Genomic DNA, 27,814 nt, shown 5'->3' with positions numbered 1-27,814 from the left:
TGGGGCCAGAGGATTACACATGCACATAAAAAAAAAAAAAAAAGGCTAAAGTCAAAGTATAAAGAGGTGAAGGATGCAAATAACATAAGTGGTCATGAAGGCAGACAACCAGATATGGCCCACATTCAGCTGCGGTCAATTTGACACAGATATGCATTTTCTGTTGCCCTACTCTTTAACAAATAGTACAAACAGGATCTCAGATTTGCATATGTAGCTGTAACGCCGGATTGACACTGCACGCGTTAGCAGCGCGTATCGTTTCGACGCCGAGTCTATTTTTGCTGCGCCGCTCACGCTGAATTAAAGTGACAATGCATTGATCATGGCCAAATTACCCAAAAAGCGCATTGATGATATCTATTGTGTTTTAAACAGTCAATCAAATGACCTTCAGCAATTAAAAATAAAAAAGATCAAAAACAAACTTTTTGACAGATAAATATGGCACACATACAGTATAGACATCTATGATGTGCATGATTGTTGAATTTTTTACTTTTTTTCCCAGAATTTTCTCATTAACAATACGTCTCTATTAAGAACTTTGCTGTTTGTTAGACATTTATGAATTATCTTTAAGATGTTTATGATGGGTAATGTTTGTAAATTAGACGTGTATCAGATATTTCAACAATCTAAAGGATTTCGTAAAGTTTTTCTCTTTTGCAGAATGCTTTTCATGGAGATGAGTGCTAATGTGTAAAAATATGCAGATGATATATAATAATAAATATAATTCAGGTATCAATAACCTATCAATATTTATTTATTCAAAAAAATATACAAAATATGTCAAAGTACTGACCACAACCTCAAAAGCCTGTACACAAGCCGTGGTTCATCTGCGCGCGACAAACGCTGCCAGTGTGAAAGCAAAACGGGTGTGTGCTGCTCCCGCTCTCCATACACACACTGCTGACGCGCTGCCTCCGCTCTGCTAACGCGTGCAGTGTGAAAGCAAAACGGGCGTGTGCTGCTCCCGCTCTCCATACACACACACTGCTGACGCTCTGCTAACGCGTGCAGTGTGAAACCGGAGCAAGTGTGAATGGCAAAGTTTTTATTACACTGATCACAATCGAATTGTCTTCCTCCAGAGTGAATGCACAGGTGATTTGTGAAATTGCTAGTCTTTCTAAAACCTCGTCACACCAAGGAACACTGCATTTTCTTTCCAGAATGAGTTTGCAAATGACGTTTCAGGATTGTGTGATATGTGAAACTCTTCTCACACTGAAGACACTTGTAAGGCTTCTCTCGAGTGTGAACTCTCATGTGAATGTTAAGGTTTCCTTTAACTGTGAAACTCTTTCCACAGTGAGAGCAGGTGAAAGGCTTCTCTCCGGTGTGAATTCTCACATGATCCTCACGGTTTGCTTTCTTTGCGAAACACTTTCCACAGTGAGGGCACATGAAAGGCTTCCCTCTGATGTGAGTTTTTACATGCCTCCTAAGGCGTTTCCTGTCTGTGAAACTCTTTCCACACTGATGACATACACAGCATTTCTCTCTTGAGTGAATACTTGAGTGCTGATTAAGGTTTTCTTTACATCTGAAGCTCTTTCCACACTGACATATGAACGGCTTCTCTCCGGTGTGAATAGTCATGTGAGTCTTAAAACTTTCTTTTCGTGAGAAGCTCTTGCCACAGAGATCGCACAAGTAGGGACTCACTCCAGTGTGATGTCTCATGTGGGTATTAAGGTTTTTTTTGTGTGTAAAACTCTTTACACAATGAGGGCATTTGAAAGGTTTCTCTCCATTGTGTATTCTCATGTGAGTCTTAAGATTTCCTTTTAGTGAGAAACTCTTCTCACACTGAGGACACGTGAAAGGCTTCTCTCCAGTGTGAGTTCTCATGTGGGCATTAAGGTATTTGTTCTGTGTAAAACTCTTTTCACACTGAGGGCAACTGTGAGTCTTCTTTCTGGTGTGAATTCTCATGTGCCTGTTTAGATTTGCCTTTTGAGTGAAACTTTTTCCACACTGTTGGCAGGTGTAAAGGCTCTCTCCCGGGTGAAATTTTTCTTCCAAATCATTCAGTTCTTGACACTCCTCTTTCAGCAGCCTCAGGTCTAAGGCAGAAATAGACAAATACCAGTTAACCACAGTTTAATTGGCACAAAGCAACAGACACGATGAAAAGCTAGATCCTATATTTCTTGTAGGAGTTGGAGTTGCGTTGCTGTCAATGGAGGGACAGAAATCTCTCAGATTTCATCAAAAAGATCTTCATTTGTGTTCCCAAGATGAACGAAAGGCTTATGAGTTTGGAACGACATGAGGGTGAGTAAATGATGACATTTTTCATTTTTGGGTAAACTATCCCTTTAAAAAGTCAACAAAAGTCAAAAGTTTAAACTCAACTCTACAACTACGAGACACAAAGAGCTGAATGAGACTGAAATTAAAACACTGGACGACTGCTATGAAACTAACACAGAAATCTACATTATGGGCAATGACACTTCTCAAAGATTGGATAATCGAGAAAAGAGATGCAGACTGATAACGACACGTTTGAAGCAGAAGATCTCAATAGATGCAACGGACATTTAATACAGCAGTTCTGTCATGACAACTCCGCCATCTAGTGTTTCATTACAGAACTTTGTATTTCAGAATGCAAACGGCCAGACCAACCCGATCTCACGGCAATTCGTACGAATTTTACGACCTCACTCGTACAAATTCGTACGACTTTTGCTAATTCGTACATATTTTACGAGTTACCAAATTCGTATGAATTCGTACGAATGACCTACCCCTGACCCCGCCCCTAAGCCTACCCATCACGTGGGTTTAGACAAATCGTACGAGTGAGGTCGTATGAATTTGTATGAATTAGCCACCTTTTAATCACTCGTACCAATTGGTCGTGAGATAGCGTTGGCCAGACTTATCTGATTGCCAATAATATGGCCATGAGTGCTAGTTTCACCAGATATTTTAAAGTAAGTTTGACATCCTGAGGAGCGCTACCTTTAACTCCAGCAATATTGTCAAATATGTCATCAAAACTGGAAACACACTAGCCAGCATCATTCCTAGATCGCACCTCCAGACATGGACCTAATAAGAAAAGTGGACGTGCTATCGCCAAAAACAGTAATTGGCCTCGTTCGGTAAGTATGGTTCAATGTACAACTGTATCTGGCAAGATGAGGTAGAGAAGGAAACCAACTTCTAACAAGAGAATTGTTTACCATGAAAGACCCACATGAAGAAAATTACAGGGGTTGCATGATCTTTGCTGAACCCAACAACCCAAGTGCAGATGTTTTTGATCTCCATCCACTACAATAAAACCAGGATTTATTTGACAATAGAAACAGTGGTACTCTGGTTTGAGATGCACATCTGTGGAACTCCTTTTGCTTGCTGGATTGAAAACTCGAAATATTAAGACAGTGGCTCTACGTATATGCGAGTGAAGTCTAAAGAGCTACTGGACCAACAGAGAGAAAAGGAGCAGGACACTCAACAGCAAAGATAATTTTTAGGGGTGTAACGATACACGTATTCGTATTAAATCGTTCAGTACGAGGCTTTCGGTTCGGTACACATTAAGAACCGAGCGATTCGTTGAACCATTTTCCGCAAACACCACCACAACGTTGCCCAACATCAAGTGGCAAACGTAATGAAAGCGGAACGAAACTGCGCCTTTCATTTGTGCTTCACGGTAGAGATGCGCGGTTGGCGGTTACAGCCGCAGACTCCGCGGATAAACCGCGGATCGGGCGGATGACGGGACGAAAAAAAATATTTTAATTAAATTCGGGCGAGTGGCGGGCGGTTGAACCAATCAAATGAAAAATAGACATTGTTAAATATTGTTATCTGACTATACCTACATCCAAAAAAAAAAAATCGAGCACACTTTGAAATAGTCAAATTTTCATCAGCTCGAGTCTATGCAGAGACTGCTTGTTGTTATCAGAGATGGCGACGCCGGCGAAGGAGGTACGTGACAAACTCAAAAAAGGAGAATTAAAAACAAAAGGAAATAGAAGGTCAGAAAAGTGTTGCCTGGAATGAGTTGTGCGCTCTCTTGATATGCGCCCGTTCGATATTGCTTCTGGTAAAGGATTCCACCAAGTGGCCAAGACGTTGATTGACATTGGAGCTAAGTTCGGTGCTGTTGACGCTGGAGAGCCTGTTCTGAAGACTCCCGTTAATTTTGAATGCACGGGAAGAGAGCGGAGAGCCCGTCTTTTTCAGGCACAGTGCAATTCATTTTATACCATCAACAGGCCTAACAATCATATAATAGCCTGTGAGCCTCGATATTAAAGAAACGCCGAAGTCACTATAGGCTTTTTCGTTGGTGCGCCATCAGCTATGCCTACAAAAGACAGATGAAATCTAATATTAATAATTGATCCATGTCGGTATACACAGCCTAATATTTTATAATGAAACATAGCCTACACAATCAAGATAGACTATTTACTTTTTTAGCCTATTTATTAAATCCAGGAAATTGGTTAATGAAACATGGATTAAAAAGAAGATACAATTAATACAAAACGAAATTCGCTTTAAAGAAAGGCATTGTGCTTTTTTAAGGCCTCTGTGCCGCTTTCTGAGTGTTCGCATCCGTAATGGAGAACTGTCACGTAACATTGTTGGCGCCCCATACAGCATGTTGAAATTATGTGCCAAAATGCGTTTTCTATTAGGCTACAATGAACATATTGTACAGTAGCCTATCAGATAAGGTCAGGTTTACCGAAGTGCGTTTAATTTAGGCTATTTATTTATTTTTGTCCCTGCGCGCCGATCGGAGACGAGTTCACTGCTGATATTCTGAGAGCTTTCTAGTCTAACGGCTGTCATCAGCAGCGCCTTGTATCGCGCAATCAGCGGATGGCGGGCGGGTGCGGTTTTGAAAATTGGTCAAAAACGTTGGTACGGACGGATGATGAGTTTTGTGATGCGGTTGCGGATGAAATAACAGCTCATCCGCGCATCTCTACTTCACGGACCGTTTATGAGTTTGGACCATCAATATCAGTGCAGCACGAGCCGATGTTGACCAAGCGACACTGTTATTACACAGCGCTCAGAGAGAAAGCATTTGAATTCGCCACAGAAATAATAACTTCAAACATTACCCCCATTTATAAAACTAAAAGTTTCAAGATGTAGGAAAACTCACACTTATTTAAAAATTTTTTTTTACAATAAATTACTATTGTAACCAGTAGGTGGCCGCCATCTCCACTGACAAATATTTATTTTTTAAATCGTTTTGCTTTTGAATTATTATTTCGACATTATAAATAAAATTGCGCCCTCAAATGTAAATCTGGAGCCTTGCAAACTTAAAATAAAATAAACCTTAGGTTTAAATAAGGAGCTGTTTTTGTTTTAGCATATATGCTGCTAAGAAGAGGCAAGTATAGCTCCATCAAGGTTCAAAGTAAAAAAAGGTAATACTTTATGATGTTAAATAAAAAAAATCTACAAAAAAAAAAAATCAAGGGAATTTCTCCGGCATTTCTTTCTTTTTGCTGTATCGTATCGAATCGAACCGTGAATTCTGTGAACCGTTACCCCCCTAATAATTTTTTTAAATGATTATAATAATAATGGCTTGGTTTCTCAGACAGGGCTTAGATTAAGCCAGGATTCGGCTTTATTTCGGGGCCCAGACTACAGTTTTAAATCTTAACCGATTGTGAGATCTGGTTGCATCACGCACATAAGGAGATTCTTCACAGTTTTATTTTCAAATCTTAACCATCCACAAACTACAAGATTTGAAAATCATGGCGGATCACACACTACAAGATATTCTTTAGATTATGATGCCAGATTTAGCACCTCACGTGATCTTACGGGGAAGCGGATGTAAACAAAATGTATGCTGTGCCGTGGCAACTTGTATCAATACTTATGTATGGTTATTTATATCAAAATGGTTGGGGAGACGGGTCAGCATGCATTGTCTGTTCTTAAGCGAGAACTGGAGGTAAGATTTTAACCAGCAATTTTAATCTGTTTCCAGTAGTGCGCTAGCAACTTTCTACACTCACGCGCTGCGTTCAAAGCTTCTTTTCTCTCCTAATGTCGGGAGGGGTAAATTTGGGCATAAATCGACCTGAAAGTCCTGTAGTCGGAGTTAAATTAGGACGTTTGAGTAGCATTTGAGATTACTGGTGCGCAGCTTGAGACAAAACAATTTCATAGATATGCCAGTGCAAGTTGCTTTCAGGTAAAACAGCTCAAACATGCACTTTATCTGGGTTAAGTCTGTGGTAAGCTATGTCTGGGTTAGTTAAATAAGGGTTAAGTACCCTTATTTAACCCATGACTCTTATAAGAGAATACAATATTAAACAAAATTTAGACATTTTCATTCAGCCTTCCTGCCGTTTTTCGTTCATAACGATGGAAAAATCGTATCATATTCTTATACTATTTTTAATTTAATAATTCAATGTGACACGTCATTCATTTCTATAGAGGTTGACGTTTTAATAAGCATCAAATGACAGAGTTCAGCTTTGAGAATGAAACCAACCTGTTTGTTCCTCAGTTTCTTCTTGTTTTATGCTGAATGTTTCTTCAATCCTTATTTCTTCACTCTCCTCTTTAATAAACGCCATCTTTATAATAGTGTGTCACATGGATCTCAGTCGCTTCACCAGGAGTTTTTCTGTTTGGACAAATTGTGATGATTAAGATGAGAATTATTAACAGAAAGTAAAGTAAATTCAAATTAAATCTCTGGGTACGTCTAACTCAGCTCTAGTTCAGTGAACTGATAAAAGAGTGATACCCAAATGGCCTGATTAGACAAACTAGCACTACAAATAAATAAAAGGACACACATTATACAAACACCTCATACTTAGTTACTTGTGAGTTATATTTGGTATTAAATGATTTGTAGATCTCATTTAAACCGTCAGTGTCATTATTCACATGTATGTAGTGCTCCTGTTGTGTTTACACCAATGTGACCAGCATGTGTTCGAGCTATACGAATCACTGAATCATTTTAGGAAGCAATTGATTCAAATGAGGTGGAGTTTCAAAACCCCCGTTTCTCTCAACACTATTTGCCAGTGACCGAATTCGGGTTTTTTTTTATTCACGATATAGGGAGCGAAATGAGACGCACCTTTTCTGTTACTCATGTCTGGAAGCACTTTACTCACAAAAATAACGTTCATTAATGTTAGATAAAGTATTAGAATGGTACTTTCAATACTAATTAATTCAGTTCACAGTTCTTGTAAAATTATATAAAAAATCCGGAACTGTTTTACACTGATTTAAACACTCTAAATGATTCAAACCACAAACCTTTCTGCAGCCGAATCACAACCTTCTTTTACTGTCTATGATCACAACACAGGAGCGCGGCGCGACCTTATGACGTCATACCTACAGACCAAAATAAAAGTCCCGTTCACACGCTGATGTCTAAAATCACAAGAGAGCAAATACATTTTTTTGTAATACATACAAATAATAAAATAGATGTCCAAGGTATTCAAAGTTGTATTCTTGGTCATTACGATTTTGTCTAAAAGGCAAAACAGTAATGTTTGCAGATGTTTCTAAACAGTAAAAACTGTATAAAACATTCTTCAGTTCCTGAATGCTGCAGTGATGAAGCTGTGTACCAAGTTTGCCCTAGTAAAAAATAACCATGCTAAGTATTTTAATGTTGGCATACTTTTCAGACTAATGATCAGTATACTTCAAGTGTGTTGATGATTAGTTTACTTAAAGTTGGCTATTTTGAAACAATCACTTTGATACTAAGCATATTTTATTTGTAATTTAATTGTAGTAAAGCATAATTTCAAGACGTATACTTAGTGCACTTTAAGTATGTGCCTGTGTAGGAACTAATTATATGCTTGATTAGTAATATTAAAGTATACCTTATTTGTGTTATTAGTACATTACAAATTCTTCCAAACACACCAGCAATATACCATTAACACTAGAACTACCGGAATTCTATAACTGCTAAAATGGCCATAGTCATCCTGACCGTTCATACTAGACTGGACCGAATGTCATTTCTATCACGTCATGTTTACATTTGAAGCTTTTGGATTTCTGTCATCATATTTTATGACGTCATCACCCTAAAAACTTTTAAAATCCTCAAACAAAATCCTCAATTTGAATAAAACTGAAAAATATGGATTCAATGGAGCACCGAGCGCCAAGCGAACACAGATAGGCCTACACATAATATGATATTTTTGGTAATGGTGAATTCAGGTTGATTGGGACACTTCCAAGTCATGTGAATGGCAAAAAGATAAAACTGAGTAAGAGTTTTTCACCGCAGTGAAATGGTTGTTTTTGAATGTCAAAATGCCAACAAATGTGTATTGAAGCAGAATCTTTCGTTTGAGACATTACATCTATCTTTTTTCAAGACATCTTGACTTTTGGACTTTACAACACTCTGGAGTTACTGGAAATGTTTGAATCACATGAATCGGAAACAAAAACCATCAATAAATGGATCTGTTATGTTAAAATAGGTAATAATAAACATCAGGACACGAAATTGAAATTATAATGAATGTGAAAATGTATTAGTTCATCAACAACCACAGAACAGAACTAGTTACAGATACAAATTCAAATTAGATAAATATTCTGTTCGTTTCTTTGTGAAACAAAAAAAAAATCTTAGGATATAATAACTAATAAAAACATCCCTAATGTGAATTTCAATGCATAGTAAAAATCTTTATGGACATATATGAAACACATAGTCTAGGCCTAAAACAAAATGGCCAAAACAGGTAAAATATAGAATAAAGAAAGAAAATTCGCTAAACTGTGGGAAAACGAACTGATTTAGAAGGCACTATGTTTTATAGTGAGCAAAAATATCATGCTGTAAAATTATAATGAAAGCATTCTCCTCTAAGTGGGCTCACGTGAACAAGGCATCTGGTTGTGTTGGGGGCAAACACCGCACATCATTCACTGAAGCCTGTGGATCGATTCCTCGACTCAACACAGGTAATGTCTTCCTTCCATGTGCACACATTTGTCACAAGCGTCTTTGGTTGAGTTTTTCTTGCCGTCTCTCCGCCGTTGGCACTGCCTTCTCCTCTCCTCCTGGGTCTTGGCTCTTGCACCATCAGCGGTGTGGCTCATGTGGCCGGAGAGAAGTTCATGTGCGAGTGGCATTATGAAGTTCCTCGGTGACATTCTCTCATTTGTGCATTTCTTGAACAGTATGGAAGCATTTATCGCAGCCAGGTCAAGGATATTATAAAACACAGGTATGGACATCAGCAGCGAGCCATAACTTTATACCGAATTCATCAGGTTTGCTTTCTATATACTGGATGAAATTTGTTCTCTTGCAGCCATGTCCGTCTGGTCTCCTTTTTATCGAAACGCAGGAATCGCATGATTTCCTGGAATCTGTTTCGGGACATGGTCTCCTTGAAAAAAGCATAGCCCCAGGTGGAAAAGGCATGGACTTGGCAAGCTTTTGGTCGGAAGTCTTTTCCACTTTGCGCACCACGAATGTAGATGAGTGCAATGAAGGCCTTTAGCTCATCAACTGTCATAAAGTCTGTCATGTCAATAATACACCTGCAACATTAGACAATGTGTTTCCCCCAGGACTGAAGCGACCCGCCACTTTAAACTACCCTGCATGATGGCGACTGACCGTCCAGAACACAGGGACTTTTTACAGCTGGAGGATAACATATTTTTTGGGGGGGGGGGGGTCTAACGGATTTATAATTTTTCCTCTTTTTGAGGACATTGTTTTTGTTTGTTTTTTCAATCAGGACTTTCAATTTGCTACCTACCCCAAAAGCAGAAAAACACTCAGTCAATATACAGTCAGATACTGGCCGTCACACTCCGCATACTTGCGTCTGGTAGTCGCCAAAAATGCGTTGCCTCCAGTCATGAATTGGGATCGAGCACAGAATCAGTGATTGTGAGTGAGGTCTGCCAAGCCATCTGGACTGCTTTGAAAGGAGATTTTTGTCTCCCAACCAAAAGGCAATGAGTGGGTTGATATCAGGCAGGATGTTGGAGAGTGTGGAAGTTTCCCAACTGTTTAGAGTGTGTGCCCTTACAAAACTAACCTACAGGAATCCTGCAGGATTGTCATTTGTTTCTGCAGGATATTTGCAGGTATCCTGTAGGAATGATGAAATCCTACAGGACACATTAATATGTGCAGGAAACATTGGATATACAGTATATATAACTATTGGAATAGAACTAATGGATATATATCTTGAGGTGGTATAGTCTTGCTTTTATCTTTATAGTGCTCTAAATTGCTGTGTATTTGTAACACTTAAACATGAAAATATTTTTTCTTTTTGCTGCAGATGATACATTATAATGTAATGTAATTAGTGCAAAGACCATATCTCACCTAGCCTAGAAATCTAGACGCACCCTAGTGGCAGCAAAAATTATTTTGCAGCAAAGTGTGGTCTAGCAACTCTCCATAGACTTTTGAGCTGGAAAAACCAAAAACTGGTCTGGCCAATCAGATCGTGTAGAGTTGGTGGGCGGGCTTAACATATGACGGCAGAGTTGTGACGGTTCCGCGTGATTTCCATAGGCGATTTCCCTCTGCTTGAAAACAAAGAAGATGCTGCTGGCGAACAGCGGTCTTTCGAATCGGCTTTGGCCGCGACTCTGGAGGACTTGGAGTTAAGAGAACGTCACTTAAGTCATTCCTAAAAAAGGAAGATGTGTTCAGAGTTTTGACGACCGGATACGGCAAAAGTTTAATAATATACCAACTAGCTGGTTCACTGGTGGGACTCTCAGCCACAGCCGTTCGTTGCTCTGGTTGGTTGTAGCGCTATCCTATTGCGTGCTGAGGGATATTGAAAGACAACCGTTTATCCCGCCCCTCGGATTGAGGCATCATTCACGTGCATGTATTGTACAGTATGTCTGGTCTCCACATATTTCTGCTTGAAAAATGCGAGTTTAATTTCGGCAACGCGCATATGAACGCACGATAACACACGCGACGCGGTTATGTTTTCCGAGCTGCAGTAAACAAACACAGTTGCACTTTGTCGTTTATCAAAATCAAACGTAATAAATACTCGTATTTTACTCTCACTTTTGTCAGCCACAAAGTGATGCAAGAGATGCACTGCCTGCCCAGCTAGGTTAGCAAGACCGAAAGACATCAAACTTTGCTGACATCAAACTTAGAGAGGAGAGAACACACGTTTACCTGATTGTTGTTCCCGCAATTCACTCTCATGGTTTTTTTCTTCTTCCTCTTTTCGTGACCAGAAGGATAGTTTCGCTTCATTTTGTCGTGGATGTTGTAGCTACACATTTGACGGCGCGCTATGACTATGACACGAGATGGAGGCGTGGCCTTAATTTGCGTGGCCCTACGCCGGTCGCGTGCAGTCTATGGTCGCGTGCAGCGTTTGCCCTTCATACTGACTTTCACTTTCGGTGCCCGAATGTAAGTGAATGAGGCTTTGCGATTTTTTTTTAAATCTAGGCCTACGTGAAATTCTGCATCCATTGTACGATTTAATTTTTTTCTCGGAAGGGCAACTTGAAGGGCAACTTGAGTGAGAAGGGCATATGGGCAGTTGCCCGGGCAACCTGAGCAACCCCCCTGTGCACGTCCCTGCACACACACACACACACACAAACTAAAGCCGGGTGGACACTGTGCGATTTTGGCCGCGGTTTGGCCGACGAATTTTGCAAATCCTAAAAGAATCCTCTGATCCCTTTGATCAAATTTTGCCTCCAACGAAATTCTGGAAGATTTGACTCTCAGTCCTGCAGTGTGTCTTCTCCTACGACGGCCATCAAATTGCCTTTGTTTTTTCAAGACAAGCCATGACCAAAATTAACGTTAGAGATTTCTTCGTAGCCACCATTTCAATCCCGCGTGTAATGCAGCTCACTGTGAATGTACGTGTCATTGATTGAGGATGTAAAACTCCGGACAAGTTCTTGTGTGTGTCCGCTTTTAACGTGTCTTGACTGTCGTACAGTCTGACATTAATGACAACTGAGATCTTACCGTGTGACATGGCTTACAGCGATGATCATGTTCCTACAGTCTGACAAGCAATAATCGTAAAGAACTATAATAAATCGCAGTGTGCACCCGGCTTATGCTTAATTATGAGGACAATCTGGGTTGAACTGGACATCGCTCTATATTTACTCCATAGGAGTACCTGTATTAGAGTTAACCATACTAAACCAAATCAGCTCACCTACATCGAAGAGTGAATTCACAAATGATTGTGCATCTTTTTTGCTGCCACTAAACCTGCAAAATTTCTATAAAAACATTGTTTTAACAAAAAAGAAAAAGCAAATAAAAAGAGGTCTTCGACACCAAGTAAAGTCCTGAGTCAGCCTCTTCTGCTTAAGAAGACTTTAGAGAACTTTACAGAACAAAAGCCACAGACATCAAAAGGCGACACTGATCTCTCTAAAAACATTTATTTTTCAACCTCAAACCTCGGTTCCTCACGAAATCCCTGATATTCTGGACCGTTCTTTCTCTCAGAACAGTGTCCTCTGCAGTCTTGCAGCGCGCACACTCGGCCGATGTTGCGAGGTGTCCCTTTGAAATATGGACTTTGAAATGTTTCATGACAGCATTCACTTCTTTTGGGCTCCATTGCCTTCTCACAATTTTCCTCAATTTGGCGTCTGCAAAACAAACGAACAAATATATACTTTTATGTACTTGGAATAACTGTTATATACCCAAATGTTTAAATACCTCTGCAGTTATCAGTTATCAATAACTCAACATACAGCCATTATTGTCAAAATACCTGGCAACAAAAGTGAGTACACCCAATTAGTACACCCTACTAGTTCAAGGAACTCTTGTAATAAAGTAGCAGTGGCTGCGTTTGAGGATGCACTGAAGTTACAAGGTTTATTCATAAGCTCTTAGCACCAAGTTCAATTCAAGTTCTCTTATAAAGTATAGGCAAACAAACAAATTAGGAATTTACCAGTATCTAATCAAGCTGTTTTGGAACGACAATGTTGCAGAAGGAACGCACGAACAGAAATGTTAAAATACTGATTCTGCTTGGAGTGAACTGGTGGACTTTTTGGTTTCTTCCCCATTTTTAAGCCCTGGTAAATATACATTAAAACATGCCGTTGGAACTTTCTGTCTCATCCTGGGTCAACACCATCACTTTTTTGTTTCATACATTTAGAAAAATGAAAAGCATACTTAAACTTGACAACCCAAATACTTTGTTTCAGATCATCAAACACCTGATACACTATACCACTGATGCTCACTGGAGTTAAATTCATTACATACCTCTTACTCCAGGGACAGGCTTGGACTCTTTGTCATCTTCATCGCTTATTTCTTCCTCATCTAATTCCAGATCTATTTCATCTATAGAAAAACACCCCGACACGTGCATTAGTACACATATACAATTCCTAAACCTCCATTATCTAAAGAAATGAGGTACTCTTAAAAAAAAAAATCTCATTCACCTCAAAAACATCTTTTTCTGAGTAACATTTTAAAAACTACAAATTAGCTCCAAAGTTTTTCTCTACAAGTAATTTAGAATTTTCATGTTACTGTACTGTAACATTATTATTATTATTATATGAAATAATGCACATACCTTCCATCTCAATTTCATCAAGAGACTTTCCTTGGAAATTGGCAAGAGTTCCATTCTCCATTGCCAAGAGAAGCTTTGAAATTTTTGCAATATCTACTGTTGCATCTGTCAACCGATAATAGTCTCTATGGACCCGAATGTCATGGCCCAAAAAGTTGGCTAGTTGATCAAGCTCGTTATCCTTCAGATTAAGAATCTGGGACACTGTTGCCACATGTTTACAGAGCTGTGTAGACCTGAGGTATTCTGGGTGCTGTGCACCACACTGACTTGCAAAAAGCCAGATGCAGTCCTGTCCTCTGAAGAAGCTGGTGGGTGAGCACTTTGGTCTTCCAAATAGGAAGGGGTTGTCCCGGTCTACCTCACATGCATCTCTCTTGTCCAGAAGAAGTTTTATTGCTCTGACAAGTTCAGGGTTTAACAAAATTGCAACTTTTCTTCCGTTCTTGCCCATTATTTCCACTCTGCTGAAATTCTTGGACATTTTTTGCTCAAAAGGAGAGAGACCGACTGCTTCATCATCATGGAGCTCAGTCTGGTCTCTTTTACTGAAACACTCAAGAGACATTTTTGAAACCTCTCCTGCACGACATCTATTAAAGATTATTACTTGTGCAAGTGTCACTTTGGCAAGTTCTGCGTATGTTTGTGAAGACTCGTGACTTTTTAGGCTTTCAAAAGCATCAGCTGATTCTTTCTCTAGGTGCTGGTGGAGAAGCTGCACATCATGTGTGAACGGTATAGTTGATGGTTTGTGGAACTTTGATTTGCTCAAAGTATCAAGAGCAGCATGGGAGACATGTTCTGCCCATTCACTTGAGCACAGTCGTTTGAATCGCTCTGCTGCTTTTGTCATACCATCATCCTCTGCTGCGATGGCCCTGCAGAGAATGATGTCACCGATCTTCTTGAGTGAACGTCCTAACTTCAGCGCAAGGCTTGGTGTCCTATACGATTGGCTCTTTTCATCGTAACCAGCGACATCTTTCACAGCCTCAACGACTTTGCAAAAATTGTTCGGTTTCACAGCATCTTCGAAATTAAATATGGAGTATTTTGTTCTCAAGCTTAGCAAGAGTTTGCCCGTTTCCCGAACCTTCTGTCTGATGTATTCGGATTTTATTGAATCACTTCCAAGCTTGTTGTAAAGACACTGACTGAACTGCAGTATGAGGAAATCATTTCGAACTACAGATGAAATGTCATCATTCTTCATATTTCCCAAAATCTTCCACACCTCTGGAGATATTGAGTGGGAGAATGTTGACTCTGCGATATCAGCCAAAACTAAGACTTTGGCCCTGCCAGTTGCTTCAGACTCTGAAAACGTGTTTGAAGGGCATCTGTGTGTATGGCGCCACAGCTCCTTGCGAACAAACAGGCCTTTACAGTATACACAGTGCACATATGTTTTGGCACTCAATTCACTCGCTGATCTTCCTGGCCGCCTTCTAACTTTCAGTGGTCCACTTTTACTTCCCATAACCTCTTGATTATGTTCATAATTGCCTCGGTTTCGTAATTTCTCAAGTAACCTTTTTCTGTCCTGGGAGTGTATAGGGAGCAAGAATGCGGCTGCAATTTCTTTCTCACTGTCTTGATGCTTTTTAAAGTGACGGGCTATTTTAGACTGAGGTTTCTTGCAGACATAACAGTAGTTTTTGTGGGTGGAAAAAGTTTTTTCTGGGTTTTCTGGCACATTGCCAGTCTCTGACCGTTCATAAGAAGATCCTGCCAGTGTATTCTTAAAACTCTGAATGTCAATATTGTTTTTGGTAGTATCATGATCATCACATATGAGGTCTTGAGTAGAACTGGATCGGTCACTAGCCATTTCTTGCTCAGTGGAAGAACAGTGAATGCGTTGTGGTGGCACACTCTTTGCCCTCATAGAAGACTCTGAAACAGCTGGTGTGGACTTATATGGTGGATTCCATGTATTGACAGATAGACTATCACTACTATCGTTATTTTGTCTACAGTCCGGGATGAAGTCATCAGAGGAGGATTCTTCAGTGTTTTTATCAGCATAAGGAGAATCTTCTTCATCAGAGCTGGATTCTTCAAAACTGGAAAATTCAACATCTGGCTAAAAAAAAAAAAAAGACAACAAAACTAATATCAAAATAATAACAAACACAAAATAATATACCGTTTATAGTCCAGCACAGTTTTGATGTAACAAACTTGAAAATGTATGAACAGTTTTTTGCACTATTGTAACCTAATTTTCCTTGCATGCACTAGGGGTGTCCCCGACTAAGGATTTTCATAGTTGATTCAGATTCGTCAAGTCCTGCCTATAGTCGAATCATGTGTGCGGTGTTGGGGAGGGGGCGGGGGCGGGGCTTTAACATTTTAAAGCCGCGATCTACAGAATATCACACAAAGATATAGAAGAAAATGTATAAAAACAGTTTGGATAAATAAAACTAAGAAATAACATAAATAACTGCAGAAAGGCCACAATGCAGATAGGATTTGCATTTCACATGCAAATCAAATTAAATCGGCTGAATTGCCTGTACGAGCATGCTCTAAGTAAGCCTACAACGCAACATCGATGCACTGAAAAATAATCAACAATTAAGAACACAATATACATTTATAATAAATAAAAATACAAAACTAAATAAGTCAGAATCAAGTCACAAGAAGCTGAACAAATGTGTGCAAAATGCCTAAAGTGCAGGGGAACAAATATTCAAAACACAAGTCACAAATAGTTAAATTAGATCACCCTGAGTGATCAATTAATAAAATAAAAATAAAGAAATTATTAAAATAACGAAAGTATGGCCAGGATTGTCAACTTTGTCTTTTTAACTGCAGAAATAACAATAAACGCTAAACTGGAGCGGCAGTCTTTTTAGCTAAACGTGTTCACAGTATCCAAAAATCAAATTAGAACCGGCTGAAATGTTTTGAAATCACGTACCCATACCTGATCGAAAAAAACTAAATCCAGTCTTTCACTCGGCCTGTGTCCGTTTGAGTCTTATCAAATTGTGTGCGCGGATAAAATACATTCTAAAACGCTTAATGGCTTTGTCCTAAAACTGTTATATTAAAAGATCAAATTCTGTACACACCTTATTAATAAAGCATAGGCTACTATATAGCCTACAGAAAAGCAGATGAGCCCAGAATATGAACGCAACGCGTTTTATTATAGGCTACGTTAAGCATTTTCCTCCTATAGAAAACCGTTAAAGAAAAAGCTTCACGTGAATTTCTATAGGAGAAACGCGTTGCGTTCATATTCTGGGTTCATCATCTGCACATAGTAGGCTACACACCTTAAGAAACCATTCTGTGTACATACATTAAGCACGTAAAAGTGCCATTTAAGCGTTTTAAAAGCTTTTTTCACGTTAAGCGTTTTAGAACGTCCCGAGGAAAACCAACCTGTTAACGTTGGCCGGCAGAAGTGCGATCATGGTTTTCCTGATGCTAAATCCAGCCTTGGAGAATATCCTTTCTGATGGTGTGCATCTTTAGATTTTCTTATCCCAGACATTTTTAAAGATTTAAATCCCTGCCGACAAGACGCTCCTCTGTCGGTCACGGATCGAAAGTGAAACTTAAATCTGTCACGGGGTGTTTGGATTTATTCACGCTGCACGCACGTTAAAAATTATTTATTAAAAGCTTCTTTCTTTGCACATTTTTATTGACAGCATTATCATAATAGGCTGTATATTAACGTATTGACAGAAAACCAGTAGTTCTATGTGAAATCAGACATTGAGCACACTCATATAGCCAATATGACATAATCCTCGTTTAATAACACATCTGCGAAGATTCGACCGTGAGATTGGTAGTCGAATCAGGCTCCTCCTATCGAAGCATCGAATCTTCGACTATTCGGGGTCACCCCTAGCATGCACATTAAAGAAATTTGACTATTTAACAATTGTTTCAAAAGTATGCACTTTAAAAAGTGAATGTCATTTCATTTCAATAAAAGATGTGATGCATGATTTGGTTTATATTTGCATATTGCACTCGCTTGTGCTCTTGTAGGGATGAGAGACAATACAGTACTTATTTCCTCTTAACATTAAGTATTGCCTTTAGAATTCTAATATAATTTTGCTAATATTTAGGAAATAAATTTGAATTTAGCTTTTCAGCCATTTTGACAGCCCTAAAATGTGTACAAGGTGATGTAAAAGAATACCAGCGTCACAAGTAATGAAAATGAATGAACAGAGCGAGGTATATTTTACTCAAAGTTGAGACGTCACAACGTCTTTAAGACAACAGTTCATGTAAAGAAAAGCCTAGTATTATGCCCAACCATTCTACACTTAACATTTCTAGTGTCAAAGAGAACCAATTAAGGAACATATGCTCACTTACTTTATCTTTAACTGATGAGGAAGGATTCACACTGCATTCAGTCACAGCCACTGATGTCTTGTCACACAATTCCTGTAATTGTGAGAAAGACAGGTACAACACTGATGCAAGGATGTTTGCCAGATGGCCACCACAACTAATCCTAGTATCAACCAAAGTCTAAATATCTACTGTCACTTTCATGGCCATGTCGTGCACAAAGCAGACATGCAGAAATGTTTCAATAATCTGCATCATAAAAAATAGAAAAACAATTACATGAAATGCAGAACACAGTGCAACATGGTTGACTTTTCAGTGATAAAAAGCTCCTTAGGAAAATTAACCTTGGTTTTGTGATCGATTACTGTTTGTATTACCTTAGTTTTCCGACAAATGTTACGATTAAATGGTGGATAACATCGTATCTATAATGTATACGAAAATTACAAAAAACATACCACTCTGAAACGTCCTGTAATATCAGTGCTTGCAAAGTCTGTGCGTGAAATCTGTTCTAGACAATCCTTTTGTTCGTTAACATTGTCATGGTCTGAATCGGGCTCAAATTGGTTTTGACATTGACGGCATTCTCAATATTTACACTTGAGAAGAACTCGCAGTTATGGAGGGGCGAAACATTTTCCAAACATGCGCTAAACGCTGCCAATCACAACACAATAAGCCAGCTAACCAATCACAGCACATTTCGTATTTCGGAAGGAGGGGCTTCATCGAAATCAGCGTGTTTGAGCCAGACTGGGGAGAGAGGAGCTGGGAAAATAATGTGTTTTTTGAACAATCAAGCATGAAAACATATTCTAGTACACCCCCCAAAAAAATCAAGACTTCGTAAAAGGGCATAATATGACCCCTTTAAGAGACTCACCCTTAAACGCCAGGGACAAGAGGAATTCCCATAGTTGTATGTGACCTCCTCATCTGGAAAGATATCTCTTATACTAAATAGGCACAGGTGTGGCCTTCCATCAACAATTATTGTCTTGACATTGCAATTTGAATTTCTGTGATTATTCACCAGTCGTCCAAGTGAACCGTCCTCTTTTGTTGCATCTATGCTGTGAGAAAAATAATGCAGTAAGAAACTTAAAACATTCCTACCTGAAACATAAGGTTCTAACTAAACATTATATATTTCTGGGGAATTGAACTATATTCAAAAACACATTGTGACAGTTAACTTCCCTTTCTAAAAATGTAATAGATGAGATGATCCATTTAAGGTAAAAAACAAAAAACAAAAACAAAATACCCCCCTTAGGAATAACCCAGTTGAACAATAAACATGTTATTGATTATCACTAACTTATAAGTTCCTAATGTTATAAAAACCCTAGCAAATTGTAATAATCTTAATTATTTTAGTTTTTATTAGAATGACATGCAACACATACAACTACTTTGATCTGAATATGAATTAAAAATAAATAAACCAAAAAACAGCCAGCTTACCAATAACGTGTTCCATTCCATGTGAAGTCAAACAAGTAGTTGCCTTGAGCATCTTCAACATGTTTACTTTGAGAGAGAATCCCACGGTATTCAACAACAAAGTTGGATGGTTCAATGTGCTCAAGTGCAAACACACCTAAAAGGGCAAAAAATAAAACATGAACCCAACTGCACCTATTTGTTACACAACTAACCAACTTATCATTTTAAAGAGTTAAATCCTTGAAACTGTGTAATGTAATATGAAGTGCAGTAAGTGAAAAATAAAATGACTTCCATAGTAGGAAAAAAATACTATGAAGGTCAATGGTGCCCCACAACTGTTTAGTAACAAATATTCTTCAAAATATCTTCCTTTGTGTTCAGCAGAACAAAGAAATGTATACAGGTTTGGAACAACTTGAAGTTAAGTAAATGATTGACAGAATTTTCATTTTCTGATGAACTTTTTCTTTATAGTGCGGTATCTGATCTGGGGGTGGGGGGGATCAGATACATTTAAAGGTAACAAACTTACCTTTAAATGTGTTGATTTGCCGTCCCTCGATGAAGGCTTTGTCTTTGCCTGACAATATGTGTTCTTTTGCATCCTGCTCAGGTGTTATTCTCTTCTTTCTTACCATGTAGACTGAAAACATTCCAGATAACAATGAGTATGTTTTATATATAAATGCTTTATATACAGTACATTATTGTCAGGCTGTAGTGAAGTCTATATCAATAAATAAAAATATTGAGACAACAACAGATTCTATGATCTAGGTCCACAGCTTGTGAGGCAGCAACAGATTCGACCACATTCTGAGTCGCCAGCTTGTGAGGAAAGAGACATTACCGAACACTACTACGTTCAGCTTTTGTCCAGCAAGACAGTAACAACCATATGCCATAGAAAGAAAGGCAGATTGACCAAGTCTGAGTAGCCTTCTGCACCTACTTCAGAGACTTATCTGGCTCTGAACACGGCGTGTACTTTTTACGTGTAATTTTTTGGGGGAATGTTAAATTCCAAATCGCAATATTAACCAGAAAGATTGCAATTAGATTCATCCCCTAAATCATGCAGCCCTAGTTTCGCCTGATATCAATGTTCACAGTTGTTTTGTTGTTTTTTTACAGGGACCAGATGCTACTGATGAGTCCTGCTGACTCAAACTTTCACACAAGTCTTTAGTTTTCTCTGAGAGCGCTGTACCAACATCAGCAAGATACACTGGACTGATATTCTACATGAACATGGTCAAATAAGTTCCATCACTGACTGGCAAATGAAAAAGCGAATACCTTTGAAATGACAGGTATGTTGAACTGTTTCAGGAATGGCACAAAAGTGCCTGTTCAAGTATCTTCTGTTTAGATCAGTGTGTTCAATAATGTGCCAATAATGTCCTTTGTTATACATTTGGATTGTGTTGAAAATAAAATAGACAATCTGAAAAAAAGCCATTCTTTTAATCTCACATTCTTTCTTCTAGTCCCATTATGGGAGGGTCTTGTCTTTCAGGATGTGAAACACATCAATATTCATGATGATTCACGCCTCCTCACATAGAGCTTTCTCACACAAAACAGGTCTTACAAATTTTAAATCAATATTTTGTTTTATGTGAATGAGTATGCAGGATTTTCACATAGTTTTGAAGCAAAAAGTCTAGGCTACAAGATAATATACAAATAAGGCTACAAATAATCAGTATAGGTTTTATGGCTTTGTTTTAGTGACTTTTTCACAAAGCACACATAAACTAAAAAAAAAATTAAACAACAAACTTTTACATACATGCTGCTCGCGTATTATTGTAGCAGAGTTTGTGCTGAATACAGTGTAATCAGACTTTAGCCATGAAAATGTCACAAGTAACAGAAATCACCTCAGACCCCAGAGGATTAAGCTGATTTACCGTGCTTTTACCACAAATATCATGTTTAAAATAGGAATGCAGTAGTAAAGCGTCGGTAGTTTCATATGGTAATTGTTATACATTGGGTTTAATGTTACGGCCATTTCACACCGCAAGGGTGAGTGGCGCGTATTTTTTTCGCCGTGCATGTTAATCAACGGAGTGCATTCACACCGGGAGCAGGAGCAGCGCATGAGTGTCATGCAGGAGCGTCGCGTGAGCAGCAGTGAAGCGGGGGTTTCGGCGCAGAGTCTATGGCCTTGTCCACACGGACACGGGTATTTTTATAACCGTGACTTTTTTTATGCGGTTCGGCCATTCGTCCACACGGAAACGCATTATCAGGACACTGAAACCGAACATTTTTTAAAAACCCTGCCAGGGTGAGGATTTTCAGAAACGCCGGTTACAGTGTTGTCGTGTTGACAGTAAAACCAAGGTTTTTGCCTTGCGACGTCAGAGTGTTAGAGTGGCCGCGCTGCGCCGTTATCCGCCTACCAGAACCGGTAATAACTTTTTGTTAGACTTCTGATTGGCCAACGTGGCTTTACGGTTAGGGATATATCGCCGCCTGCTGGTGTGGCATGCTCTTGACAGCGCTTGATAGCGTGTTCTTGCGTTTTCATGTAGACGAAGAATTTTTTTAAACCGAGCATGTGGAGAGGATTTTTTTTTTAAACGCAAAAACTCTGGTTATAAAAATACCCGTGTCCGTGTGGACAAGGCCAATTTTTGCTGCGCTGCTCACGCTCAATTAAAGTGAAAGCACATTTTTGATGGACAAAATAAATATGATTTCCCGCAAAAAACGCCCAAAAATGCACAGAATTTGCATGTCTAGTGTGTTTTAACAAGAACTGGAATAGGCTATGTCAGGAAAGAAAATGAAGACTCAAAAATATTTATAGAAAATACCCATTTAAAGGTGCCCTAGAATGGTTTTTTATATTATTTTATAATGTTCCCTCGGTTGCCCTTATAATGTTAGTATGTTTTTTAGATCAAAAATAGTCATAATTTAGAAATAAAAGGCATTTTTCCTAGCCTGATTTTAGCCTCTGATTTGAACGCTCTGTTTGAAGGGGCGTGTCTGATGTGTGTAACCGGCTTCTGCTGTGATTGGCTGACATGCTTGCATATGAAATATCTACGCATTACATGTGAAACTCTCTCGAATAATTTTACTACAGCTATTATACGTTTTTACTATTACAGCTATCGAGATTAACGAATCGTGAGATGTTTTTAAAGTATTTAGATCTATTCCCATCACATAGGCCTACAATGTTGCCGTGATGACTGAGCATTGAGCAAGCAGATGACAGTCTGTTGATCGCGAGCATGAAGATCTTATCATTGCAAAGCAGTTTCTGCACTCTCTAATGCTTTCACCAATGCAAACACGATGATGTAAATACAGTAAGAGCTTCGTTGTGCAGTGTAACGTGCGTCATTGAATTCATAACGAGTTTGGCAAGTGTCCAGATAAACTCGCGCTGTGTGGAAAGATTGTTCTTTGATCGCTTTCTTTATATAATTTATTCACAATTTAAATACGTTTTTTTTTCATCCTACTAAAAGAAACGATGTGAAGTTGATATTTTAGTCACTGGCTTGACTTACTGATGCATAAACAGTATTGAACGATTTTGAGAGAAAGATTACCTGTCTGAACTTGAACAATTACACATCAGAGAGTGTTGCTTGGTAGCTCGATCCAAGGCCAGCTCTGTATTGGCCCAAGTTGAGGAAACAGTCGTCAGTGAAATGTTTGGAAATTTCCAGAGAAAATAAAATTAACCCATTGTTTCTTCAGAGGCTCGGATGAAGGAAATAAAAAATACTTTTGTGTTCATGTGTACATCCAAACACTGAGCAACTGCTATGCTTCGGCTGCGCAGTTCCGCCTGGCATTTAACATGGGCTGGCATATGCAAATTCTTGGAGTCGTACATATTAATGATCCCGACTGTTGCGTCACAGTCGGTGTTATATGGAGATTCGCCTATTTTTCAGGGGTGTTTTTCAAAAACGAGATTTAAGTAAGAAGGAGAATACAATGGTGTTTGAGACTCACTGTATGTCATGTCCATGTACTGAACTCTTGTTATTTAACTATGCCAAGATAAATTCAATTTCACATTCTATGGCACCTTTAAACGTGTTTTTTATTATTCAGTTTGAGTGAAAGTATATGGTGTTTTATTAAAATAAAAATAAAAAACTAGTAAACTAGTCAGAATATACAGCTCTGGAAAAAATTAAGAGACCACTGCAAAATTATTAGTTTCTCTGGTTTTACTATATATAGATATGTGTTTGGGTAAAATTACCATTTTTGTTTTATTCTATAATACTTGCTGAAGCACCCCGAGAAGTTTATAGAATAAAACAAAAATGTTAATTGTACCCAAGCACATACCTATAAATAGTAAAACCAGAGAAACTGATAATTTTGCAGTGGTCTCTTAATTTTTTCCAGAGGTGTATATATATATATAAGCTTTCTTTTAGTTTATGTAGCCTATACAGACAGGTACATGCCCAAATCAAATCCGAGTGCACGTTTTTTTTTTAAATGTTTGCTGTCTTGTAAACATATCGAAGTATGACCGAAAAGACCAGATCAGAGCTGTTTTCTTGGTTGTTTTTGTTGTTTACCATTTACATGCAATTGTTGGACACCTCCCCATCTTAACAAACTTCAAGACTATCAAGTTTATTAATGAGCAACTTCTAAAAACGAATTTATTTATTTATTCAGAAACCGGCTAACCATGTCATCAACTATTAAGCAACCGCACACGACATGTGTGGTTTTCCTGAATACCATTACAATTGAAAATGTGACATTGATTTCATACAACAGTTAAATAACAAATTAAAATTAAGTCACTTACATTTTAGACGCAATTACTGTTTTTGTTCTGCTTCAGCAGCGAAAATTGTTCCAAACAAAGATCATAGAAGAACCATAATGCTTCTCACAGCAACCGTATTTTCATTACTGAATGATTCAGCATTTTCAACGAATACGTTGAGTTAAAGATTCAATGATCCATTCATAAACATCTGTCTCATTCTCAAATGAATCAGTCGTTTGAAATTTTTTTTGCAACTTTTTTTACTCTGACAAGTGAATGACAGATTTATTTGTCCAAAGGACAAGCACATGAAAAGGCTTAATGTCGAGCCCTGAAATGTACTGTTTTGCTAGTGCTTGTGTATTTAAATGTCTGAAACCTAAAACATAGATTATGTGACTGAAAACACTGTGTATAGTTGTGATCTATGAAAAGCGTGTTTGTCTCTGGCTCACCGTACCGCTCAAATGGTTAATCGGTGACATGTCATTCATTTTGTCATGAGTTACATTAAGTAAATATAGATAAAGAGAAGCATGAGGCAGAATGACTGAAGAAAGACTTTGAGAATAAAACCAACCTGTATCTTCTTGTTTCACTCTGAATGTTTCTTCCATCCTCATGTCTTCACTCTCCTCTTTAATAAACGCCATATTTGCTTGTTCCTCGGTATCTTCTTGTTTCAAACTGAACACTTCTTCAATCTTGATTTCTTCACTCTCCTCTTTAATAAACGCCATATTTGCTTGTTCCTCAGTATCTTGTTTCACTCTGAATGTTTCTTCAATCTTGATTTCTTCACTCTCCTCTTTAATAAACGTCATCTTTAAAATAATGTGTTCCATAGATCTCAGCTGCTTCAGGAGTTTGAGTTGAGTGTTTAGACATATCGTCCTGTTTAAGATGAGAATAATTAACAGACAGAAAAATAAATCCAAACTAAATATCTGTGCGTCTCAATCAGCTCTAGTTCAGTAGTTCAGCACACTAGTGAGTCAGTCAGAGTGAGAGTTCAATGATTAGCCAAAAAACTCTAAACTAGCAATACAAATGAATAAAGGAACACAGATTATACAGACATATGACATTTATGGTTTACATTCAATATTTGATTTGTAGTTTATATTTAATAGACTAAACTTTCATGAAAACATTGGCAGTTGATTTGTAGAAGGTATTACACATGTTTGTGTTTTTTTTCTTGTTGCATTTTCACTGTTGTACTGCATGTGTCCTTTTGAGAATCGTTTGATTCAATTGAATCTGAATTTGTTTCGAAAAGCTCGGTTTCTCTATCATTACTTGCTAATTGTAAGTGACCAAACAGCGTGTTTACGATTAACTGCTTCACAACATACGGAGCGAAATGAGACGCACCTTTTAGTTACTAATTTGTGGATGCATAAAATATGTTAATTCATATTAGATACATTATAAGGTTACATTCAAAATACGTATTTCATTTCTAAGTTCCATATAAAGTTGTACAAAGGGACTGTATCGTTTTATACACTTTAAATTATTCAAAACACAAACCTTTCTTCAGCCGAATCACAGATGCAGGAGCGCGGCGCAGTCTTATGACATCATGTCGCCACACCAAAATAAAAGTCCCGTTCACAAGATACGATAGACACATAAAGAAAACACATTCAAATGAAAAGATAAAGGATTGATTCAAAGGATAAATTCCCAACAGATTCCCAATGCTATTAATACCACCGAGATTTTTTTCAAAAGTTTCTGGTTTATATCTAAATGGAAGAAAGTGTGAAATTGATTGCAATTATAATACCAACTACAAAGCATGTGTGATATTCTCAATCATGAATAAAGTCAAGTATTCATATTACAAATGATTGGAAAGAACTTGAATATTTAAAACCCATTAAGAATTTGTAGTTAAAAATTAAATTTGTGGTTGCAGAGATCTAGATCTATTTTAATTTATGAACTAAAACTGAATCCTTATTTTTATTTTATTCCATCTCAGTTTCTCCACAGAATATAAGGGCAATAAATAAAATCAAAATCTTATTTGATTAAAGTGCATATCACCAAAGGGTCATGGCTGTAAAGGATTACACTGATGGTGGGTTTAAAACAATTGATTTTGACTGTCTGAGGGGAAAACATAAATTAAATTGGTTAAGGTGATTTCTTTTCAAAGCTGCAGTAGGGAGTTTTGAGAAAACATTGACTTAGCCTGAAAATTTGAACAAGCACAACTTACAGGTCCCACCCCCTTGCTCTCTGCTGCGCTACAGCTCCTCCTCCACAGCTCCTCCCTCCACAGCTCACAGCTCCTCCCTCCACAGCTCCTCCCCCACAGCTCCTCCTCCACAGCTCCTCCCTCCACAGCTCACAGCTCTTCCCTCCACAGCTCCTCCCTCCACAGCTCACAGCTCTTCCCTCCACAGCTCCTCCTCCACAGCTCTTCCCTCCACAGCTCCTCCCTCCACAGCTCACAGCTCTTCCCTCCACAGCTCCTCCCTCCACAGCTCCTCCTCCACAGCTCCTCCCTCCACAACTCCTCCCTCCACAGCTCCTCCTCCACAGCTCCTCCCCCACAGCTCCTCCCTCCACAGCTCACAGCTCTTCCCTCCACAGCTCCTCCCTCCACAGCTCCTCCTCCACAGCTCCTCCCTCCACAGCTCCTCCTCCACAGCTCCTCCCCCACAGCTCCTCCTTCCACAGCTCCTCCTCCACAGCTCCTCCCTCCACAGCTCTTCCCTCCACAGCTCCTCCTCCACAGCTCCTCCCTCTACAGCTCCTCCCTCCACAGCTCCTCCCTCCACAGCTCCTCCCTCCACACCTCCTCCTCCACAGCTCCTCTCTCCACATCTCCTCCTCCACAGCTCACAGCTCTTCCCTCCACAGCTCCTCCCTCCACAGCTCCTCCTCCACAGCTCCTCCCTCCACATCTCCTCCACAGCTCCGCCCTCCACAGCTCCTCCCTTCACAGCTCCTCCTCCACAGCTCCTCCCTCCACAGCTCCTCCCTCCACATCTCCTCCCTTCACAGCTCCTCCTCCACAGCTCCTCCCTCCAAAGCTCCTCCTCCACAGCTACTCTTCCACAGCTCCTCCTCCACAGCTCCTCCCTCCACAGTCCTCCTCCACAGCTTCTCCTCCACAGCTCCTCCCCCACAGCTCCTCCTCCACAGCTCCTCCCTCCACAGTCCTCCTCCACAGCTCCTCCCCCACAGCTCCTCCCTCCACAGCTCACAGCTCCTCCCCCACAGCTCCTCCCCCACAGCTCCTCCTCCACAGCTCCTCCCTCCACAGTCCTCCTCCACAGCTCCTCCCCCACAGCTCCTCCCTCCACAGCTCACAGCTCTTCCATCCACAGCTACTCCCTCCACAGCTCCACCTTCACAGCTCCTCCCTCCACATCTCCTCCTCCACAGCTCCTCCCTCCACATCTCCTCCTCCACAGCTCCTCCCTTCACAGCTCCTCCTCCACAGCTCCTCCCTCCCCTCCTCCACAGCTCCTCCCTCCACAGCTCCTCCTCCACAGCTCCTCCCTCCACATCTCCTCCCTTCACAGCTCCTCCTCCACAGATCCTCCCC

The 27,814-nt window shown here is 39.4% G+C and overlaps 2 protein-coding genes across 3 annotated transcripts; both read right to left on the bottom strand.

The window, feature by feature from the left end:
* Nucleotides 1-1,080: 1,080 nt before the first annotated feature.
* Nucleotides 1,081-25,839, bottom strand: LOC130073214 (zinc finger protein OZF-like). Of its 2 annotated transcripts, none has more exons than XM_056238681.1 (3): nt 25,780-25,819; nt 6,536-6,670; nt 1,081-2,078 (listed from the first exon to the last, which is right to left on the bottom strand). In XM_056238681.1, exons 2-3 carry the CDS (start codon nt 6,618-6,620, stop codon nt 1,150-1,152), a joined length of 1,014 nt encoding a protein of 337 aa, XP_056094656.1. In that variant the 5' UTR covers nt 6,621-6,670; nt 25,780-25,819; the 3' UTR covers nt 1,081-1,149. The 2 variants fall into 2 exon arrangements, 1 of the variants encoding a protein (XP_056094656.1); XR_008804221.1 differs by lacking the exons at nt 1,081-2,078; nt 6,536-6,670 and adding exons at nt 19,995-20,106; nt 24,824-25,137 and having other exon boundaries at nt 25,780-25,839.
* Nucleotides 12,194-19,610, bottom strand: LOC130073212 (uncharacterized). Its single transcript, XM_056238679.1, has 6 exons — nt 19,479-19,610; nt 18,895-19,084; nt 18,027-18,098; nt 13,659-15,747; nt 13,337-13,417; nt 12,194-12,699 (listed from the first exon to the last, which is right to left on the bottom strand). Exons 4-6 carry the CDS (start codon nt 15,547-15,549, stop codon nt 12,476-12,478), a joined length of 2,196 nt encoding a protein of 731 aa, XP_056094654.1. The 5' UTR covers nt 15,550-15,747; nt 18,027-18,098; nt 18,895-19,084; nt 19,479-19,610; the 3' UTR covers nt 12,194-12,475.
* Nucleotides 25,840-27,814: the final 1,975 nt, after the last annotated feature.

The sequence above is a fragment of the Rhinichthys klamathensis genome, unplaced genomic scaffold, assembly GCF_029890125.1.
Source record: "Rhinichthys klamathensis goyatoka isolate OS25496 unplaced genomic scaffold, OSU_Roscu_1.1 h1tg000530l_1, whole genome shotgun sequence".
NCBI lineage: Eukaryota > Metazoa > Chordata > Actinopteri > Cypriniformes > Leuciscidae > Rhinichthys > Rhinichthys klamathensis.
Note: the sequence above shows the minus strand (reverse complement) of the source record. Positions and strands in the feature narration are given on the sequence as shown.

Excerpts from the sequence above, each read along its gene's own strand:
- LOC130073214 (XM_056238681.1), bottom strand. The coding sequence starts at position 6,620 with ATGGCGTTTATTAAAGAGGAGAGTGAAGAAATAAGGATTGAAGAAACA. Across the intron at positions 2,079-6,535 it reads AGAAACTGAGGAACAAACAG|ACCTGAGGCTGCTGAAAGAG; the intron begins GTTGGTTTCATT and ends TTTCTGCCTTAG.
- LOC130073212 (XM_056238679.1), bottom strand. The coding sequence starts at position 15,549 with ATGAGGGCAAAGAGTGTGCCACCACAACGCATTCACTGTTCTTCCACT. Across the intron at positions 13,418-13,658 it reads TGATGAAATTGAGATGGAAG|ATGAAATAGATCTGGAATTA; the intron begins GTATGTGCATTA and ends GTTTTTCTATAG. Across the intron at positions 12,700-13,336 it reads GCCTGTCCCTGGAGTAAGAG|ACGCCAAATTGAGGAAAATT; the intron begins GTATGTAATGAA and ends TTTGTTTTGCAG.